Source organism: Choloepus didactylus, chromosome 3 (assembly GCF_015220235.1).
Source record: "Choloepus didactylus isolate mChoDid1 chromosome 3, mChoDid1.pri, whole genome shotgun sequence".
NCBI lineage: Eukaryota > Metazoa > Chordata > Mammalia > Pilosa > Megalonychidae > Choloepus > Choloepus didactylus.
The window spans coordinates 93,065,772-93,087,471 of NC_051309.1; the positions used below are offsets into that span (position 1 = coordinate 93,065,772).

Consider the following 21,700-nt stretch of genomic DNA (forward strand, 5'->3'; position numbering starts at 1 on the left):
CCACTTTCTGAAATGTATCAACCCATTCAACAAACATTGGGTACTTAAATTACCAATAACCTCCTTTCTCCTGGTCTCATGATTCCATGAGTAAGAACTTCCCCAGAGTACCTCTATTTTGGGGGGTAAATTCAATTAGTAAAGATTATTAGAAAGCCCATTGCAGTGGCATAGCTATGCAATATACTCTAATTCAACCTTCCTTAATTAAAAAAAAAATCCTCCTAGTTTGATCTCCAGAGCTACCTCACAGAAAGGATGGAGGGCAAGAAGGTATTAAAATCCAGCCCAGCTTCTACACATTAATCCAGTTCCCTAGCACCTTTCTTCTAACTCATCCACCCCAAGGCAGTCTCTTTTTATAATCATATTCCAATACTGGGTGTTTTCTTCTAATTGACATGTCCAAGAGAGGGAAAAGGAGATGCCATTTTGAATCTGAACAAAGGAAACATATGTGCTAGCCCTGATCTTTGATTTCCAGCTTTCTGACCCCTGTGTCTATTTCTCAATTTGTTCCCAACTTCAGAGGGAAAGCCATAGGTGTGTGGTTGATTTACCTCCTAAGACTCCAGCACCCCTATGTACTAGTTATTGTGCTGGGCATAGGGGGTACAAAGGTGAGTAAGAAGAGTCACTAACTCTAAAAAGCCCACTGTCTACCTAAATTTCTTAGGTCCTCAAAACTACCAGGTTTTTGTTTGTTCTTTTTTGTTCTTATTTATTGTTTGTTGTTTAAACAGGAAGATGTAGACTACTGCCTGATAATGTCTGAATTCTTGGCTCTCCCTCTCAGAACACAGAGGCTCTCATGGGTATGGGATGAGTTCTGTGGCCCAGGGACTGGCACAGGGTGCAGTAGCCACAAGGGTGGAGTGATGTGCTTGATGAAAGCATCCCAACAGACACCGGCAAAGGTTACATGTTCCTCAAATGTAGATGCACGACAGAACAGATTTTACATCCCAACAGTCACATAGCACAGGAAAGACAGTGGCACTCCCAGAGTGAGGGGCAAAGGCACCCACATTGCTGATAGCTAAGTACCTGCTCAGGGTAAGAATCCTGCAGTGTCCCTCAGGAAGCAACCTTCTGCCATTCCACAAAGCTTTGTTATATCTCCTGACCCCACTCCACAGTTCTGGAGATTCTGACTGTGAACCTGTCTACCCACCAGGATTAAAAACCCAGACTTTCCTGTTTACTGCAAGCCTGGGTGAATCAAAGGTCATTTCCCCAGTATATTATCTCCTGGCAGCTCTAGCTTCAGATCTGCCTAGATCTACTCCTATAATCAGGTGATGAGACCCCAAAGTTAAAGAGAGGGGGAGAGCTGGAATATGTGCAAATGTGCTAAGGTCCAAAGTGATAGGAAAGTTGTCCTGAAGGTCATCAAATCTGAACAGAACTAAATATGGGAGTAAATTAATGGGGAAAGGGGAGAACAAGAAAGAAAAGGGTTGTGAGTAATTGTCCAGAATATATCAAGGGCATTTTTAACTGGATTTTTTTGTGTGTGCACAAATAATTTGATCCACTGTAAGGGAGTTGAGATAAACTAGTCAAATGATAGTTTATTATGACACTCCTCAAAAAGAACATTGATATTTAAATTTTTGTTTTCAGATGCCTTCATTTTTTAAGTAATATATATTATAAGCATATTTTCTGAACCAAAAAGCAGAACATATAATCTTACAATGGGTCCAAATTTCTAAAAATCTAGTTACCTTGGGAAATTTGATCCACTATGCTACTTTCATATATAGAGAGAACATATACCTTTATTGATCCCCTACAATGTGCCCAGCATTTGTTATGCACTTTACATTAATCAGCTCATTTAATACCTACCCGATAAAGTAAGAAAAATTATTCTCACTTTACAAATCTGAAAAGTGTGGCTCAGTGAAATTAAGTGACTTACCAAGGTCATGTAAGCTTGTGTATGGTGGTACAAGAATTTGATCTCAAGGAGTATGGCTGCAAAGCCTAGGAACTTAACTTTCACTCTGCTACAAAGAGGAAAGAGGAATATTTTTATTTGGCAAAGAGAGAGGGAATGCACATTCTCCTGGGAAAGAAGGATGCCCTGGACTCATATGTTTACTTAAGGGAGCCAAGGAGAGAAGAAAAAGAGTTGGTCCTTATCAGCTTCTGATATTAAATGGTTCTCTCTAACTCTGTTTTATCTATACTAAACTGCTGATGTTATATATGGATCATATAATACAAACCCCAGTGTCACATGACCCCAACCCTCATCATTCTTTTTCAGGACTTACCTCCAGGGTAATTTTCATGCCCCTTTTTAACTATTCCACAAATTGCAGCCTGAATCTAAAAGACAGTATTCTTACATCTCTCACCTTCAGATCTGAACTCATATATCATGATTTAGTGAACCAGTTTAGTCAATTTCATATCTGTATGTCTAAATCAAACTTCTTTACTATTATTAAGAACAAATGGAAGGCTCGGGCAAGATGGCGGCATAGAGAGGAGTGGAAGCTAAGTAGTTCCCCTGGAACAACTACAAAAAACCAGAAACAACTAGTAAATAATCCAGAATAACTGCGGGGAGACAAACGAGACCATCCATTCATCATATACCAACCTGAATTGGGAGGAATGCCCGAGAACACAGCAAAAAATCTGTAAGTAAAACCTGCGGAACCAGGTCGGGAGACCCCCTCCCCCATAGCCCGAGCTGCGGAGCCGCGTGGTGCCAGAGAGAAGCTCTCTCGCAGCAAGCGAATACAGCTCAGCTGAGCTCCAACTGGGGTTTTAAGTAGCAAGTGTGAACTGCTCACTACAGGTACGCAGCCCCAAAAAACAGACAGAGGCTTTGCGTGACGACTGACCTGGGAGAGCAGGAGGGTCGCCTTGGACCGGGTCTGAAGGGGACTATCTGTGTCTTTTTTGGCTCAGTGGAGAAAGCCCCAGTCATTTTCAGTTTCCAGGGCTGTGACTCCGGGAAGGGTGGAGACACCACAAGCAGAGAGCGAGACCATTGAAATGCTAATGACCTCCACCTGGGGTCTCTGTCTTCTCTAGGAGGAAAGGGGTGGGGCCCTTTCCATTCAGAACCAGACCCCAGAGCCTGGGGGAACACGGCCACACCTCCTCACACCAGTCAAGAATTATAGGCTAACAGGCGTCACCTGCTGGGCAGAAAAGCACAGTGACCCGAGGCATCAAAGGGTGGAGCAATTTTCTAAGACACACCCTCAGGGAAACCAGATACTGAATATTTCTTCCTTCTGGGATCTGAGCCTGTTCCAGTCTGGGAAAACCTGATTTGGATAACCAAGGAAACCATGCCTAGACAACAGAAAATTACAACCTACACTAAGAAAAACAAAGTTATGGCCCAGTCAAAGGAACAAACATACACTTCAACTGAGATACAGGAATTTAAACAACTAATGCTAAATCAATTCAAAAAGTTTAGAGAAGATATTGCAAAAGAGATAGAGGCTGTAAAGGAAGCACTGGACATGTATACGGCAGAAATCAAAAGTTCAAAAAACCTACTAGTAGAATCTATGGAAATGAAAGGCACAACACAAGAGATGAAAGACACAATGAAAACATACAACAGCAGATCTCAAGAGGCAGAAGAAAACACTCAGGAACTGGAGAACAAAACACCTGAAAGCCTACATGCAAAGGAGCAGATGGAGAAAAGAATGAAAAAACATGAGCAACATCTCCGGGAACTCAAGGATGAAACAAAGTACAATAATGTACGTATCATTGGTGTCCCAGAAGGAGAAGAGAAGGGAAAGGGGGCAGACGCAATAATAGAGGAAATAATTAATGAAAATTTCCCATCCCTTATGAAAGACATAAAATTACAGATCCAAGAAGCGCAGCGTACTCCAAACAGAAGAGATCTGAATAGGCCTACGCCAAGACACTTAATAATCAGATTATCAAATGTCAAAGACAAAGAGAGAATCCTGAAAGCAGCAAGAGAAAAGCAATCCATTACATACAAAGGAAGCTTCATAAGACTATGTGCGGATCTCTCAGCAGAAACCATGGAGGCAAGAAGGAAGTGGTGTGATATATTTAAGATACTGAAAGAGAAAAACCACCAACCAAGAATCCTGTATCCAGTAAAGCTGTCCTTCAAATATGAGGGAGAGCTCAAAATATTTTCTGACAAACAGACAATGAGAGACTTTGTGAACAAGACACCTGCCCTACAGGAAATACTAAAGGGAGCACTACAGGGTGATAGAAGACAGGAGTGTGTGGTTTGGAACACAATTTTGGGAGATGGTAGCACAACAATGTAAGTACACTGAACAAAGGTAACTATGAATACGGTTGAGAGAGGAAGATGGGGAGCATGTGAGACACCATAAGAAAGGAGGAAAGATAACGACTGGGACTGGGTAACTTGGTGAAATCTAGAGTATTCAACAATTGTGATAAAATGTACAAGTATGTTCTTTTACGAGGGAGAGCAAGCAAATGTCAACCTTGCAAGGTGTTAAAAATGGGGAGGCATTGGGGGAGGGATGCAATCAGCATAAACTAGAGACTGTCACTAATAGAATCATTGTATTATGCTTCCTTTAATGTAACAAAGGTGATATACCAAGGTGAATGCAGATAAGAGGGGGGGATGGGGAGGCATGTTAGGCATTTGACATTGGTGGTATTGTCTGATTCTTTATTCTACTTTGATTTAAGGTTATTTTTCCTTTTGCTGCTTCCTAGTTGCATTTTTTTGTTTCCTCTTTCTTTTGCCTCTCTACCTTCTTTGACTCTCCCTCCTGCCTTGTGGAAGAAATATAGATGCTCTTGCTTAGTATGAGCAGAATGTTCAATTAGGATGAACTTAGATGTTTGGAAATGAACAGGGGTGTTGGTAGCAAGACGTGAGAATAACTAACAGTGCTGAATGGTGTGTGAATAAGGTGGAAAGGGGAAGCTCAGAGTCATATATGTCACCAGAAGGCAAGTTGGAGGTCAAAAGATGGAAATGTATAAAACTGAATCCTATGGTGGGCAATGTCCATGATCAACTGTACAAATACTAGAAATCACTTCATGAACCAGAACAAATGTATGATAATACAATTAGAAGTTAATAATAGAGGGGTATATAGGGAAGAACTATATACCTATTACAAACTATATACTACAGTTAGTAGTATTTCAACATTTTTTCATAAACAGTAACAAACGTACTATATCAATACTAGGAATCAACAATTGAGGGGGGTTGGTTAGGGATAGGGGAGGTTTAGAGTTTCCTTTTCTTTTTTTCTTTTTTCATCTTTCACTTTATTTCTTGTCTGGAGTAATGAAAAGTTTCTAAAAATTGAACAAAAATTAAGTGTGATGGATGCACAGCTGTATGAGGGTACCCGGGGGCAAGTGATTGTATACTTTGGATCTTTGGATAATTGTATGGTATCTGAACAATCTCAATAAAAATGAAAAAAAAAAAAAAAAAGAACAAATGGGGTTGCTAGCCATTAACAGCAATGTCTACAAAATAAAACAAAATAACCTATTCATTGGGAATACATTATTATTTTTTCTTTCTGTTGTTAAGAATCCTTGCTGAATAGAAGGAAGCTAGGGACCCAAATTAGAAACTGAAGAGGACACTCACACCTAGTCACTGTCCCTAGCCACACTCTGTGTGTAAAGTGAAAAAATAGACCAGCTCTCATTTGCTGTTAAGAAAAAATAAAAATACTTGTAAATGCTTGAAAAAAACATAGAATAAGATTTTAAGATATAAGCATTAACAACAACCTACAAAAAGGCTTTTAAAGTTTAGGCATTAAAATGACACAACTTCCTACTGAATATAATAATACACATTATTGACTAATATCCTACATGGAACTGCTTGCTATAATTTAGGACCATTCTTGCCAATTAATAAAATACGGGAAGAAGAGGCAGGGCAAGATGGTGGCATAGGGAGCTGTGGAATTTAGTTAGTCCCCTAGAGCAACTAGTAAATAGCCAGGAACAACTAGAAAATAGTCTGGAACAACTGATGGGGGGACATCTGTGACCAGACAATATCACACACAGTCTGGAATTGGTGGAACAGCTGAGATTGCAGCATAGAACTGTAAGTAAAGCTAGCAACCTCCCCCACCAGCACAGCAGGCTGAGTTGCAAAACTTTGCTGTGGGAAGAAGAAGCAGTCCCTTCTGAGAGCAAGGGAAAGTAGCTCAACCAAGTCTAACTGTGGTTTTAACTAACAAATTTGGACTACTGAATACATGCTATGAGCAAAGATAAACTTGGAGCAAGCAGGAAAGGAACCCAGAGGTTTATCCTGGCAGAGAGGAGGTGGGGCTGATCGAAAAAAATACATAAATAAATAAAAACAGAGGTTTTGGAGACAGCTGAGCTCAGAATACTGGAAAAGGGCTGTGTCCCAAGGAAAGGGGGAAAGAGAACCAGGTACCAACTACAGCTCTTGCCTGGTGAACTGGAAGGCTAGGGACTAGCTCTGAAAAGGGGATTTCTTATTTTTTCCTTTTTTTCTCTCATTCTAAGTAGCTCATTAGAAAAAGCCTCAGACATTTTCAATTAGCACCAACCAAGGCAAGGGTGGAGTTAAGATAGTCAGAGAGTCAAAGGAAAAACATAAATATAGGAGACAATTCCATAAGGGGCTTATCTTACCTAAGAAAGGGGGGTGGGGCCCAGCTCAAGTGGTGACCCTCCCTCAGAGAACTCAGACCCCAGAGCTTGAGGATTAAAAAAGCTGAAAAAGAGCCCAGATTTCAATCAGAGATATGAATGAAATGGACTTGATTAGAACTAAACCAGACTACAGGGAAAAGAATGATATTGACTGTGTTCTAAAACCTCAACTTCTGTGCAAGACCAAAGGAAGAGATGTTTATTTGGCACAAAATCTATACTTTCCATAGCATGCTTGTTTAGTTAGTTTAACACCATAATTACATGGAACCTTGAATAGGGGGTGAGATCTGGTTGGTTTGTACAGGTTAGCTTGAAACCCCAATACATCCCAAAGTAATTTGGGAAGAGAATAAAAAATATTTGCAAAGCTCCCTTGAGGGTCTCAGGGAAAATGTGAAAACATTAAACTTCCACACCTGGGGAATTCCTGATACTCTTGCAAGCATTGGGAACTGCCATTGTGGTAGACCAAGTCCTCCATCTTGGGGCTTGCCCTTAGCTTACTGCAAAGGAGAAAGCTAAGCCTACTTATAATGGTGCCTAAGAGTCACCCCCAGAGAACCTCTTTTGTTGCTCAGATGTGGCCTGTCTCTCTTTAAGCCTATTTGGCAGGTAAACTCACTGCCCTCCCCCTGTGTGGGACATGACTCCCATGGGTGTAAATCTCCCTGGCAATGCAGGACATGACTCCCAGGTATGAGCCTGGACACAGCATCATGGGATTGAGAAAGACTTCCTTTTTGACAGAAATGGAAAAGTAGGAATACGATTCAGATATGTGCTTTGGAGTAAAGGTAGACAGAGCTGTTAATCCAACTCCTTTTGGTCCTATGCTGCTCAGGCTAACATAGCTTATGCAAATGAGTTCCTGGAGAGGTCCTTCCTGGCTCACTAGAGTTCCTCATTGGGGGACCACCGCATCCTGCCAGTGGAAACATGGTATATTTTCTTGCTATATTTTCTGTGCTTTTTTTGTTCAGGACCTTGTCAGGAGAAGTTGCTGGTGAAGGGTTGGATCCAGTTATTTCTGGACCTAATATGATCAAAATGACATCTTAATCACAACCCAGAGGCCCAACCACCCTATTTCAAGAAGAAACTTTAAGAGCTAGCATACAATTCCTCTTTTTCCTTCAACCATGATTGTTGGGGTCCCCAAAACTACCCTCAGGTTTGACTAATTGATAGAAGGACTCACAGGACCCAGAAAAATTTTTATACTCATGGTTATGGTTTATTATAGCAAAAGGATACAGATTAAAATTAGCAAAGGGTAAAGGCACATGGGGCAGAGTCCAGGAGAAACCAGGCACAAGCTTCCAGTCATCCTCTCCCAGCAGTTGCTCAGACAACACTTAATTCTCCCAGCAACAATGTGTGACAAAACATATAAACTATCCAACCAGAGAAGCTCACCAAAACCTGGGTTTTTAACGGAGGTCAGTCATGTAAGCACAGAGCATCTAAGTAACTGACCTTAGCTACTCAGTGTTTAGTCCCCGCAGAGGTCAAATTGATACAAAGTGGTCCAGGCAAACAAAAATAGGCATTTGCCATAAAATCACATTGTTAGCATAAACTATCTTGTTGTGTGGCCTATGGCCCCAGGTATACAAAGACACTCTTACTAGGCTATTCCAAGGCTTTAGAGATTATCTCCCAGGAGTTAGAAAAGGACAAGTCCTGAAGACCTTTGGAAGGTGCAGAGTTTAGACTTCCCAGGCCTGCTGAGTTAACCTTTTACTGCTCATATGGTGACTGGCTAATGATTCATATGGTGGCTGTTCCATCATCACTGATCCCAGGGAGAGGAGAGCTGAGCAGAGCGTCAATCTACCCATAGTGGGCATATTGTATAAAGTGAGAAATAAATCTACTAAGGTTTCAGAATGGCTTATTACCCAGACTAAAGTAGCTTACCCTAACTAATATAGTGCTCCTGGCGGTGGTGGTTGTGGTGAGGAGGATCCAGACCTAGGTTTTGATAGTACATCAAATTTGGTGTGCCAATATCTACGATAAGCATCATAACCAGTATTGTCTCCCTGAGATTGGACTAAGGGTTGACTCAGACTATCCCAGTTGCCTTGGGGTTTCCTGTTGGGTACCAACACTTTGGGAGCTGCAGTAGGAACTGTTCCTATCAAAGAATCTGCTCAAATCTCTTCTGAGAATGTGGAACTCATGTCAAATGTTTTCACCACTGCACCAACAACCAAGGGCCAGTGAAGTGCCCCATCAGCCAACATATTAAGATAATCCTGATACCAAAACTTTTAAGGCCTATACCAGTCTTATATATGAGCTGATGGAAGAGGGGTATGTTTAATGATATTAGTCACGCAGGGAAAACATCTCTGCTCTGAATTCTTCTCCCTTCCAGATGTTATTGTGCCTTTAACATTCTTATTTTCATTTTTCAAAGAACCAAATAATTAAAATTAGCAATCAAGCAGAAGTCCTGGTTATCTAAGTTTAAACTCCCACCAATTGAAAACTCCTCTTTGATATCCTTGACGAATAGTCATCTTGCCTATTTGCACTTCCAAGTACAACTTTACAAGATGATTCATTTCATTTTTGGACAGCAAACATTGTTAGAAAATTCTTCCTTATAAAAGTTTGAGACTTGCCTCCTAATAAATGCCACATTCTTTTCTTTTATTGTAACTTTTAAAGGTTTGATCACTCTACTTGTCTTGAAATTCTATTTTTCCTTAGTTTCTTGGGAAGAGGTTAAAGCTGGTAAGAAATGAGGATTTGGGGAAGCAGATTTAAATGAGATTGTAAAAACAAAAATCCTGTCTCTGGAGCCTTGGAGTTAGTCTGTTCTGGAATCTGAGCCATGCTGAGGCCCAGAACAACTCTAATGGTGGGAAATAAGCTGCCCTGGGCACATGGAGTCCAGCCAGGAGGGCATGAGGCACAGAGCCCCTGGAGAAGTTGAACTTACTTTCTGCCTAGTGTTCTCCTGCCTTTACAGTTCTACCTTCAATAAAGACTGGTTACAAATTACATTCTTACCTTGGATTAGTAGAAACCACCAGTCTGCAAGATTAACAAAGGCAGGCAAGGCCTGGGTTTTTTTTTTTTTTTTTTTTTTTAATCATCATTTTATTGAGATATATTCACATACCACGCAGTCATACAAACAAATTGTACTTTCGATTGTTTACAGTACCATTACATAGTTGTACATTCATCACCTAAATCAATCCCTGACACCTTCATTAGCACACACACAAAAATAACAAGAATAATAATTAGAGTGAAAAAGAGCAATTGAAGTAAAAAAGAACACTGGGTACCTTTATCTGTTTGTTTGCTTCCCCTACTTTTCTACACATCCATCCATAAACTAGACAAAGTGGAGTTTGGTCCTTATGGCATTCCCAATCCCATTGTCACCCCTCATAAGCTACATTTTTATACAACTGTCTTCGAGATTCATGGGTTCTGGGTTGTAGTTTAATAGTTTCAGGTATCCACCACCAGCTACCCCAATTCTTTAGAACCTAAAAAAGGTTGTCTAAAGTGTGCGTAAGGGTGCCCACCAGAGTGATCTCTCGGCTCGTTTTGGAATCTCTCTGCCACTGAAGCTTATTTCATTTCCTTTCACATCCCCCTTTTGGTCAAGAAGATGTTCTCCATCCCACGATGCCGGGTCTACATTCCTCCCCGGGAGTCATATTCCACGTTGCCAGGGAGATTCACTTCCCTGGGTGTCTGATCCCACGTAGGGGGGAGGGCAGTGATTTCACCTTTCAAGTTGGCTTAGCCAGAGAGACAGGGCCACATCTGAGCAACAAAGAAAGGCCTGGGTTTTATCTTGCATACTTTCCCATCAGCATTGCCTATTCCTGACCCTAATATATATTAGAAATGCAATATAGTTGTTGAATGAACACATCATGAATTATTTAATGAGTATGTGAATGATTAGGAAGTGTTTAGTCTTATTTTAGTATTTCCAAAGTGAAATAATTTTATTTAAAATCTCCAAGGAGTTCATGGCTTAATTCAGACTGACGTCAGGATGCAGGAAGGAGCATTACACGGGAAGAGAACAGTGATGGAAATCATGTCAGGAGGCAGTATCCTGGTTTTGCAGTCAGTGTGTTCAGAGCAAGATTCCAGGGAGATGGGGTAGTGAAATCTAGTTCAGCCTCCTTAGAACATGTTGTGGAGTGGCTTTCCAGGTTAGGGCAGAAGGTCATGATCAAGTGAGTGGAAGAGGAATGAGAGCCACGGAGGGCTACCTGTATGAGAAGACTTAAAACCTGTGGCTAAGTGGAATGTAAATGTTTTAATTTACCATGATGATATGACAAATACTGCACAATATTTTGGCTTGAACAACAAGAATTTATTGGCTCACAATTTTGAAGGCTAGAAGACCAAAATGAATGTATCAGCAAAACCAGACTTTCTCCCCAAAGTCCGTTGCATTCTGATGCTAGTTTATATCACAATCCATGAGGTTCCTTGGCTTACATCTTTGCTTCCCATCACATGGCAATATCTCTCTCTCGGCATCTGCTTTTCTCGTTTCCATTGATTCCTGGCTTTTGATAAGGCCTCCAGTAATATAAATTAAGGTCTGCCCTGATTTGGTTGGACTATACCTAAATAGGATCTTAGAAGACCCTATTCACAAAGAAATCCATACCTTAACATAAATCTTCAAAGGGTTTCCTGTTTACAAATGAGCTCACACCCACAGGAATAAAGATTAAGATTAAGAACATGCCTATGTTGGGGTATATAACATAACCTACCAAAGCAAATATTAGGATCAGTGAATATCTTACTCTTTGTCACTACTCTAACACAATGACTGACACCTTTTTTTTAAATTCAATTTTGTTGAGATATATTCACAAACCATACAATCATCCACAGTGTACAATCAGTTGTTCACAGTACCATTACCTGGTTTTGCATTCATCACCACAATCAATTTTTGAACATTTTCATTACCACACACAAAAAAAGAATAAGAATAAAAATTAAAGTAAAAAAGAACACCCAAAACATCTCATACCCCCATCCCTCCCTATTATTCATTTACTTTTTGTCCTCATTTATCTACTCATCTGTCCATGCACTGGATAAAGGGAGTGTGAGCCACAAGGTTTTCACAATCACATGGTCACACCACATAAGCTACATAGTTATACAATTGTCTTCAAGAATCAAGGCTACTGGGTTGCAGTTTGACAGTTTCAGGTATTTCCTTCTAGTGATTCTAATACACTAAATACTAAAAAGGGATAGCTATATAATGCATAAGAATAACCTCCAGAATGACCTCTCAACTCCATTTGAGATCTCTCAGCCACTGAAAGCTTATTTTATTTCTTTTCCCTCTTTTGTTCCAAGAAGGCTTTCTCAATCCCACAATGCCAGGGCCAGCTCATCCCCATGAATTATTTCCCATGTTGCCAGGGAGATTTACACCCCTGGGAGTCATATCTCATGTAGGGAGGAGGGCAGTGAGTTTACCTGCAGAGTTGGCTTAGAGAGAGAGGCCACATCTGAGCAACAAAAGAGGTTCTCTGGGGGCAACTCTTACACACAATTTTAAGTAGGTTTAGCCTCTCCTTTGATGGAATAGGCTTTATAAGGGCAAGCTCCAAGATCAAGGTCTTGGCCTTCTAAATTGGTAGTCCCCAGTGCTTGTGAGAGTATCAGTAAATTCCCCAGGTGAGAAAGTTTAATATTTCCACATTTTCCCCCTCCCTCAATGGGGCTTTGCAAATGCATTTTTATTCTCTGCCCAAATTACTCTGAGATGTATTACTAGCTTGTACAAACTTCACACTAACCTGTACAAACCAACCAGATTTTGCTCCCTATTCAAAGTTCCATGTAATTATGGTGTTTGAATAAACTGACTATACAAGTTAAATTATATGGTGTGCTACAAAAAATATAGATTTTACACCTAATAAACATCTCTTCCTTTGGTCTCACACAGAAGTTGAAGTTTTAAAACACCATCAATATCACCCTTTACCTTTTATTCTGATTTACCTTAGTCCTAACGAAGTCCATTTTGTTCATATCTCTAACTGAAGTCTGATCGCTTTTTCAGATTCTTTAACATTTGCTGCATGGGGTAATGCTGACATTCACAGCTGCTGGACTCTGGCTCTGAGTCTCAGATGTGTCTGACACATCTTAAGCCATCAATAAATGCTTGTGAATTGGTTGCTTAATAATCTAATCCATAAATTGGTCTTGATTCAATCTCAAGGAACTGGGTGATTTGAATTTATTCCATGGTGGCTTCCCTATGACCTTTAGTCTAAGATCTCTTTTGATTTAGATGAGAATTAAGGTCCAGATAAAACCAACCCAATTTCTTAGAGGTCCAACAAATCAAGGCACACTTTGGACTTCACCATACTTCACAGGGCTGTCCTAGCAAATTTGGGATGTTCCTCCAGTCCAAAGTGAGGCCCCAACTGAACTTGGCTTCCAGACTGAAGGAAAGCAAAGAGAGTTATTTTAATAGTTTGTAAATTATGCTGTTTAGTAATATGGTAAAGATGCTACCATAGATGTTATTAAATGCAAGATAAGCAACTTATTGACATTTTACTGTTTTATGGGAAAGTTCAAACATATTCAGAAATAGATTAAATGGCATAATGAATTGCCAGGTACCTCATATCCAGTATCCAAAACCTTATAAGCCCATGGCCAATTTTGTCCCATCCACGACCCCCAACTAACCTCTTCCCCCCATACTATTTTTTTTTTTTTTTTTTTTCAATGGGTGACAAGAACACATGCCTTTATTTATAATGGTAGGGGGCAAACATGAATAGTTTTAAGTCTGTGTTTTTCACACTAATATCATTTCTTAAAGGCTTAAGACATGGAAAAGAATTTAACAAAAAACAGAATCATCGTCTATTCATACTAGAGACCACAAAAGGAAATGAACATAATCTCGCAATTCTAGAATACAAAATTAAACTTCATGGTAAGGGATTCTTAAATTTTCACAGAGAGAAAAAAGAAAAACAAAAAGAAACATTGAGAACCATTTAGGATGGTGTTTCTCAAATTTAGCTCTTTCCCCAGACACATTCTTGGGAGAAGGAGCTACAAGATTTCTATGACAATTTTTAAATTATGCATTTTAATTTTGATGATACTGCAAAACAACACACACTCATTCAGTATTACCTGGACAAGCATCTTATATAAAAATATTGCCACATGATTGCAACATCTGTACTTGTGTCTCTGACCCCTGTGGCACCAAGTGAAGACTAACAGTGCTTAACTTTTCCTGCAGAGTTTCTCAACTTGGGCCCTCAGCCGTTTCAGGGAATTGTTGCATATTTCCCATGAGAACTCTTAAGTTGTCAAGGTTGTGAACATTGGCTCAGGGCAATGATTCTCAAAATGGATAGGGTGGGGTAAAGATGGTGAAGGGAGATAGATATGTAGTTTGAAAAAGCACATTTAAGAAGCTATTGATTTCATAATGCAAACTCTAGAAATTCAAGCTCAGGAAAATAATTGGTTTATAGGTAGTACCAAAAACCAAATATAGATCCATTCTAGGGGGCTTGGAATAAACATGGTTGCTGTTGAGAAACCCTGGTTTAGAGGTAGAGGAGTGCTGGCACATCGAGAACAGTCAGTAAGAAAAACATGTCCAAAAGAACATCTTTTGGGTCAATGGGTGAATCCTAAACCAGAACTTGTCATGGTCTTTTGGAACTCAAAAGGCCAATCCAGAAGAAACCCAAGATGGTCCATCAGTCTTTTCAGCCCCATGGTGTGGGGAAAGTTAGTCTTTTTAATACTGATCCAAAAGAAGACAAGCTTTCCCCCCTGCCCATACTTCACCACTCCCCCTACCATTATTATTTTTATTTTGATAACTGTATTTCATAATAAACAGTTGCTATAGCTGATAAGAATGGCCCCATATCCATCTACCAAGAAGTGTTGTCTTCATTGGTGAGGCCATCCAGTTCCCAAGGGGGACATCATTGGTGTCTGGTCTGTAATTATTTTAGAGCTTCAATTTGCCGTAGCCAGGTCTCCAGTTCTCCACTCTTTTGCATGCTTATTAGATCAGAGCATCCACCTATACAATCTTTTCCGATAAAGACCCGAGGTACCGTTCTTGCCCCCGTGAGCTGCTGGAAATAATCCTGAATCGCGTTTGTGTCACTGGTGCCTGTGATATCGACGAATTCCAGAAGTCCTTGTTTGAAGGGCATTTGACAGAGGATCTCTTGGGTCTTTCTGCAGTAGGGGCAGGTGGGCTTGATGAACACAACCACCTTCCCGGGATGGATTTTGCTGTTCACAAATTCCTGAGCCATGCTGGCAGGCAGCCGTCTTCCCGGGAGGAATCCTCGACTGGGGTTATTGCTCCGGGTGTCCCCCCCATACTATTTTGAAACAAATCCCAGATAGCATATAATTTCACTTACAAATGTTTTGTGTGACTCTATAAAAGATAATGACCTATTGCTGAACTTCAAGAAAATACTATTATCACACCTAAAAAATAATTCCCTAATAATATCAATCATCTAATGTCAAGTTTTTAATTGTCTTACAAATCTCACAAATAGGTTTTTTTCACAGTACTTATTTTAATCAAGATTCAAATAAGGTCTAGACATAATGAATGATTGTCATTTTTTAAGTTTCTTTTAATTTTCAAGTTCCACTTTCATCCCCCTTTTTCTTTTCCCTTGCAATTTATTTGCTAAGGAAGTATGCTTGCTTGTCCTGTAGAATTTCTCAAAGTCTGAGGTTTACCAATTACATCTCCTTGGTGTAGTAGAACATGTTTATCTGTCCTCTGGATTCCTTGTAAATTGGTAGTTAGATCTAGAGGTCTGACCAGATTCAAGTTAAAGTGTTTTTTGCAATATATTAATTTATAAAAAGAAAAATAAACCAAAGTAATCTCAGTTTTGCCCACAACTTATTAACATATTCTTTTTCCCAGAATTTGTACCAGAAGATATTACATAACACCAAAGACTTGAAATTTATATCTGGACATGGGGCTCTGTTTTTGTTTTTGTTTTTGTTTTTCCTTTTTTGTGTGCAAAAGAGCAAATACACACACACACACCACCACCACCACCACCACCACAAACACAAGAAAAGTTCAAGTAAAAGTAAAAAAAATATATATAGGAACAAATGTAGGAATTAATTTGAGTATCTAAGGAATGCCAAAGCCCAAGATTAATTACCTGCTTTCCAGCTGTTTAAATCCAGGCTTAGATCTTCAACATACTAGTTTTGATTTTAAGGCTTATGGCCCAGTTTTGGTTCATTTTGCTACAGCTACCACAAGAGGGAGGCAAAGATACATCTGAAAAGCTAAGCTTAACAATAAAGGCTCACATCTGAAAAACTTAAATTTCCTTTATGATTTTTTTTTTTTTAATCTCAAACATAGCTGTTATTCAAATTAAAAATGTTTTGTGTTTTACAAGGAAACATCATATTAAAGTAATTTTAAGTCTGGGATCTGCCTGTAATATGGGAGAAAAAAATACAGCCCTTTTATCTTCTGTGCGTGACACAAAATCTATCCCTGAAGGCTTTCTTCATCCCAGTCCTTTTCAAGATACTGAAAGGTACAAGAACCTAAACAGAAATTATTTCATGGTGGCTGAAAAGATTTTTTAGAGGTTCTAGGCATTTTTTAAGAATGTAAAACCTCCTAATCCCTTATAAATTATAATTTTAAGGCAACATTAAATTGTAAAATAAAGAAATCTAACAAATTTCTATTTTTTCCAATGATTAATTTATTTTGGAGGTGTAGGGAGAAAAATCAAATTGTTTTCTCCTAACACAAATCAATAACCCTTTGCTGGAGTGCTAAAGCACATGCTTAATCAGCTTATGGATAATCCTCCACTGTTTCCTATCCTGCAAACAGTGAGCTAAAATGTCAGAACTAAATATTCTCCCCTTTTGCCATAAAAGATGCACTCTCCTTATAATCTTTATGTTTTATATTAACATAGCTCTTTAGATTTATAACATTTTTCACATGTTATTTCATTTTATCCTCAAAACATTTATAGTTGGAAAATATTGTCCCCATTTTAAAAGAAACCAACAATCCAAGCAGAGAAAAATCTATCGTGAAGTCCCAAGGTTGTAACTGCATACCTAAGATTCAAATTCAGAGCTTCTAACTTCAGATTTCACTGACTTGATGCTATTGCCAGGAACTTCAGTTTCCCTATGAGCAATCCTATTTCTCTTATCAATGCCTGGGAGATTCCAAACACATCAAAGTAACGCCTTCACTGTCCACCTCGGTAGACTTGGCAAGGATCAATAAGGAGGACTGCACTGAATGGCCAGTCATGGTGTCATATGGAAGACCTCTCCTTAGACTCCTTGGCTTTGCCAGGACAGGAGGCTCAGCACTCAGGCACTGCAGCTGTTTAGAAATGTGGAGAGCAAGCCCAGCAGAGTGCCTCCCTGAGAGGTATATGGATAGTAGAGAGTTTGGAGGTTCTTCATGGCCAGGATAAATGTGCCTATCATCAATGATCATGAACATCTCCATTAAATGATGGGGGCAAGGGACAGTAACAACTATAAACCCTGGGAACTAAAACTCCAGGCCTAGGCTAAGTGGTGTGCTGGTAAATTTTTAACAACTGGTTCTGTGGTGTGGGGAGGGGCAGAAGGGGGGTCCTGACTTGTAGTTTGCTAGTTCCTATGGTATAAATACTCCTAATATGGCCAATTTCAAGCAACCAAACATTGTATCACTGAATGTACAATCAGGTCTTGCCAGGGCCCTATGCTTAGCATGCCTCACTCCGACTGTACAAATATTAGGGATGGACCTGATGGGAACAACCTCCTTTCCACATTCCTGTGATTTCTATGAGGACAGATTTTCCTTGAGCAGAACTGGTCTCTTGGTCCATCCTACACTTCTACCTGGGCTGGAGAAATGATTTGTCTGATTGGTATGTTAGGGACAAGGAACTGAGTTTTTGGCCTAAACCCCTTCTTCCCCTTTCTCTCTGGGCTTTGCCTTCCTGTAGAAGACATGCCTTCTGCTTTGACTGCTGTCATGAGATAAAAGTCAGTGACCATTTGTCACAGTTTGCTAAGGACAGTACTGGCATCCTATTAGTGCCCCTTTAACTCTCAGTAGTATTCTGGTTTAGACATTAAATTGTAATTAATTTTAGTTAAAAGGCCAAGACCTGCAGATAACCAGGAGGAAGACTGTCTATTTCTGGGTGCAACCATGAGAAATCCCTTATAACCACACAACTGTGCCATATTCTTCAATATCAAGTTTTGTCAGTAATAAAATTGACATTTTGATTTTTATTCACCTGGCTCTTTAATCTGACTCTAATTAAATTCCAAACCCACAGGGAATAACAACAGAGGCATTATTTGGGGGACCTAAAACTCCAACAAAATGAATTCCCTGAAAATTGACTAGTGTGGCCTCTGGACACAAAGAACATGGAATTCCACATGCACAGATTCAGAGGACATTCAGGTCCAGTCAGACAACAACCCACAAGCTCCAAATAAACAAAATACAAAATGTCTTAGTGAGGGCTGACCAAACATCAACCTTGCTACATTAAAAGTCTAGAATTAAATTGGGGTGACTTTCTAAATGGTGAGTCACCACCACAAATATGTAGGGAACACCATACTATTTGTTGTGCCCAAGCATATTTTTGCTGCCTACCAGTAGGGGGACTTTCTAATCGCCAAATAGTCTCACCCAAACTTATCCATTCTTTACCTTAACCCCAAACTTCCTTCAGCCCTTTATCTATAGATGAGTCTGTGAAACAGCCAAGTGGCACTCAGGGAGAGTAAAATAATAACAAAGATCTTAATATTTGTGGAGCACTTAATGTTATCTCAGAACATATCCCTAAGCTACCCTCTCATCTTAAATCAAAGCCAACCTGACTATATGTTAAATTCAAGTGTGGAGCTGATCATTAACTTTTTAAAGGTTATATCCAATTACAAAGAATCTCTAGTGGATATCCACATTCTTTTGTAATTAGAATTTTCTTAAGTGAAATGTTCTTGTCAAGCAAGAAAGACATGACCTATGCTTTCAAACTCTTTCCAGACATCAGTGTAAGAGGAGTGAGGAGTGTATCAACCTCAGGACAACACACACAAGCACACACACACACACACATGCACTCATATAGAGCACAGTATAGAAAGCTGCATAAAAGGAAACTGGCATAATATTCCAGATTATCCAAATCAAGCATTGAAGAGGAGATTTACACTGTCCTGTCTCTGCTTAAGTGTGACCACCAGCAGCTGAGTCATAAGCATATCAGGAAACTAGACTTAAGTTCACAACCAAAGGCAGGGTAGGGAGGAATGCAGCAAGAACTCGTCGACAATTCTGCTGATGCACTTGTTGGTTCAGCTAGTTTCTTGCCAGAGCCACACACCCATAGGCAGTGCCTCCAAATCATGAAATGCAGTGGAAATGTGTCAGTTGTTCAGTCAATATCGGCAAGACAAAAAGCTAAACCACATAATTCACTGTCCAAAGGATTATGTTTTGTTTTGAACTATTGATTTTGTTTTCTTGCTATAGCCAAGACTACTAGTCACCTACCCAACATCAATTCTCTTCCTTTTCCTTATAATAAAACTTTGATTTTATTCCAAGTAATGTGCCTGGCTAAAAGACCAAATTCACCAACCTCTCTTGCAGTTAGGAATGATTGATAAACTGTAAATGGAACATTATAGAAAGGTCCTTATGACAGACATTGGAGTATGCCTTCTTGCTTCCTGCCTGGAACATGTATGTGATGTGTGGAGGTCTAGCAACAATCTTGTACCAGGAGACAATTCTGAGGATGGAAACCACATGATATGGATGGTGGAGAAAAAGAGAAAGAGCCTGGGCACTTGATACCACTTTGGAGCTGCCACACCAGCCAGGGTTGTCTCTCTTCAGCCTTCTTTTATGAGAGGAAAATAAAATAAAATTCCAACTTGTTTAATTCCCATCTCTGCCATCAGCAATTGAATGATATGCTAGCTATCTAAATCACCCAAATTACATGATAAATGCTCCATATTCACTTCATTTGGGGATATGAAAACAAAACCTTAAAAGTAGTCATAATAGTTTTGTGGTTTGATTCTCAAAAACAAAAATCAGGTCACACAATCAGAATAGTTTGAATACATTTATAGGACAAGTAGAACAGCTTATTTGAAATCAGGGCTGTGCTAGAACATCCAGATCTTATGATTCTATTTGAGTTATTAAGTTCAAGCACATTGCAGTTAATCCTGACCTAGATTTTCTACTTCATCAGGAAAAGATAAGTTTGGATACTGGGTGACAGTACACTCTTCTAACCAGGAGGTTCAGTTTAATAGCTAATCCCCAAAAATAATTTCACAAAGGGTTCTGGGTCTCCTAAAACTCACAATCCCTCATAAACCTTGGGGTTTTTATAGTAATTACATCTATGCTTCTCATCATTGTACCCAGGAAGAAGCATTAATGGCACCTTTATCCTACAGAACTCAGTTCTATATATTTAATATTTGCCTTACCTAGGCCCTCTATACCTGTTTCTCCATAAAGGGATAATACTTACCTTCTTTCCAAGGTGAGTTGTGATGTTTAATTAATGTTTACAAAGTGTTTATTGGGCTGCAGATGAAAGATGCTAAAGAAGCATAAAGTGATATCATTAGTCTGACTCATCAGTTACCCTTATTAGGTATGCAAAATGAAAGCCATGTTGTTACAACTAAAATAGTTAGTTGTAACTATTAGGTTAAATATAAACCCCAGAGCAACTTAAATCTACATACCGCAAACATCTGAAGCTTCTTATTATTAGAGAAATATATTTTTTCCTGTAACAAGTATTTGAAACCCTTTACCACTTAAAAATGTAAACTGATTAGAAGGTTAGGACAATGATAAAAACATGGTAAGCATCTGAAGTTTGTTACACTTTAATGTATAAAGATGCAAAGTGCAGTGATATGAAACTCTACAACATGTAAGAAAAAGAATATTTATTTGAATCTTTTACAATTGAAACTATAGTGGCAACATAGCATAACAAAAGATTTAAAATTGAATTCCGTAGTTTCATCTTTTAAAACAAATTTTCTCCATTTGAATGCTTTCAGAATTGTAATACATGGTACAATCAATTAATGCATTGTCATATTTTTCCTGTAAAGGTTTTATTAAATTGAAAGTACATCATCCATGGTATCCTACAATCAAAAAAAATCTGTTATTTATTACTAAAGTTCTTAAAATAACAAAGCCATACCCACCATTCTCCCTTGGGGTCCTACCTTCTGCCAATACCAACCTCCACTCCTTCCCCTCCCACTTTTTCTGTCTCCTAATTTCTCCCAGTTCCTGGGCTTCCTCACTTACTTCCTCCAGACTGCCCCTTCAAAACTAATAAAACTTTTTGATTATTTTCTTTGTAACATTCCTAGACCACCCTTGGCAGACTATGAAGGTTTTTTTGTTTGTTTGTTTTGTTTTTTGCCCTATAATATGGCCCATCAAGGTGACTGGCTAAATAGAAAAGTTTCTTTTTGAGGAATTTTCTTGATAACTTTTTAACACACATTCCCATTCCCCCATTTTAAAATTAATTTCCCCATTACACAGACTTCTTCTGGCAACTATAATTAATATTCTACTCTTTTTACCTTCTTTCCTTTGCTATTTTTTTCCAATTTGCTATCAAATGTCTCCTACATTGCAGTCTTCAGTTTTTATCTCTGTTCTGTATTCTGAATTTACCTTTCCATTTCAATTGCTTCTTCACTATAATTTACCACAGGCACCTCAACTCTGCATATAAACAAAGAAAAATTAGGAAATTTTGTGAGGCTCACATTCTTTGTGGATCACTGACATGGAGTACAGAGTAAAGTAACAAAGGTTTATTCGCGGAAG

At 39.1% G+C, this 21,700-nt stretch overlaps 2 protein-coding genes across 5 annotated transcripts in view; both read right to left on the minus strand.

Annotated features, from left to right (window-relative positions):
- The window catches only part of MAPK10 (mitogen-activated protein kinase 10), a 719,417-nt gene that overhangs the window by 565,032 nt on the left and 132,685 nt on the right, over positions 1–21,700 (minus strand). The window lies entirely within an intron of this gene.
- LOC119529619 (glutaredoxin-1-like) lies at positions 14,626–15,108 on the minus strand. Its single transcript, XM_037830202.1, has one exon. The coding sequence runs from the start codon at positions 15,054–15,056 to the stop codon at positions 14,736–14,738; it is 321 nt and encodes a 106-aa protein (XP_037686130.1). The 5' UTR covers positions 15,057–15,108; the 3' UTR covers positions 14,626–14,735.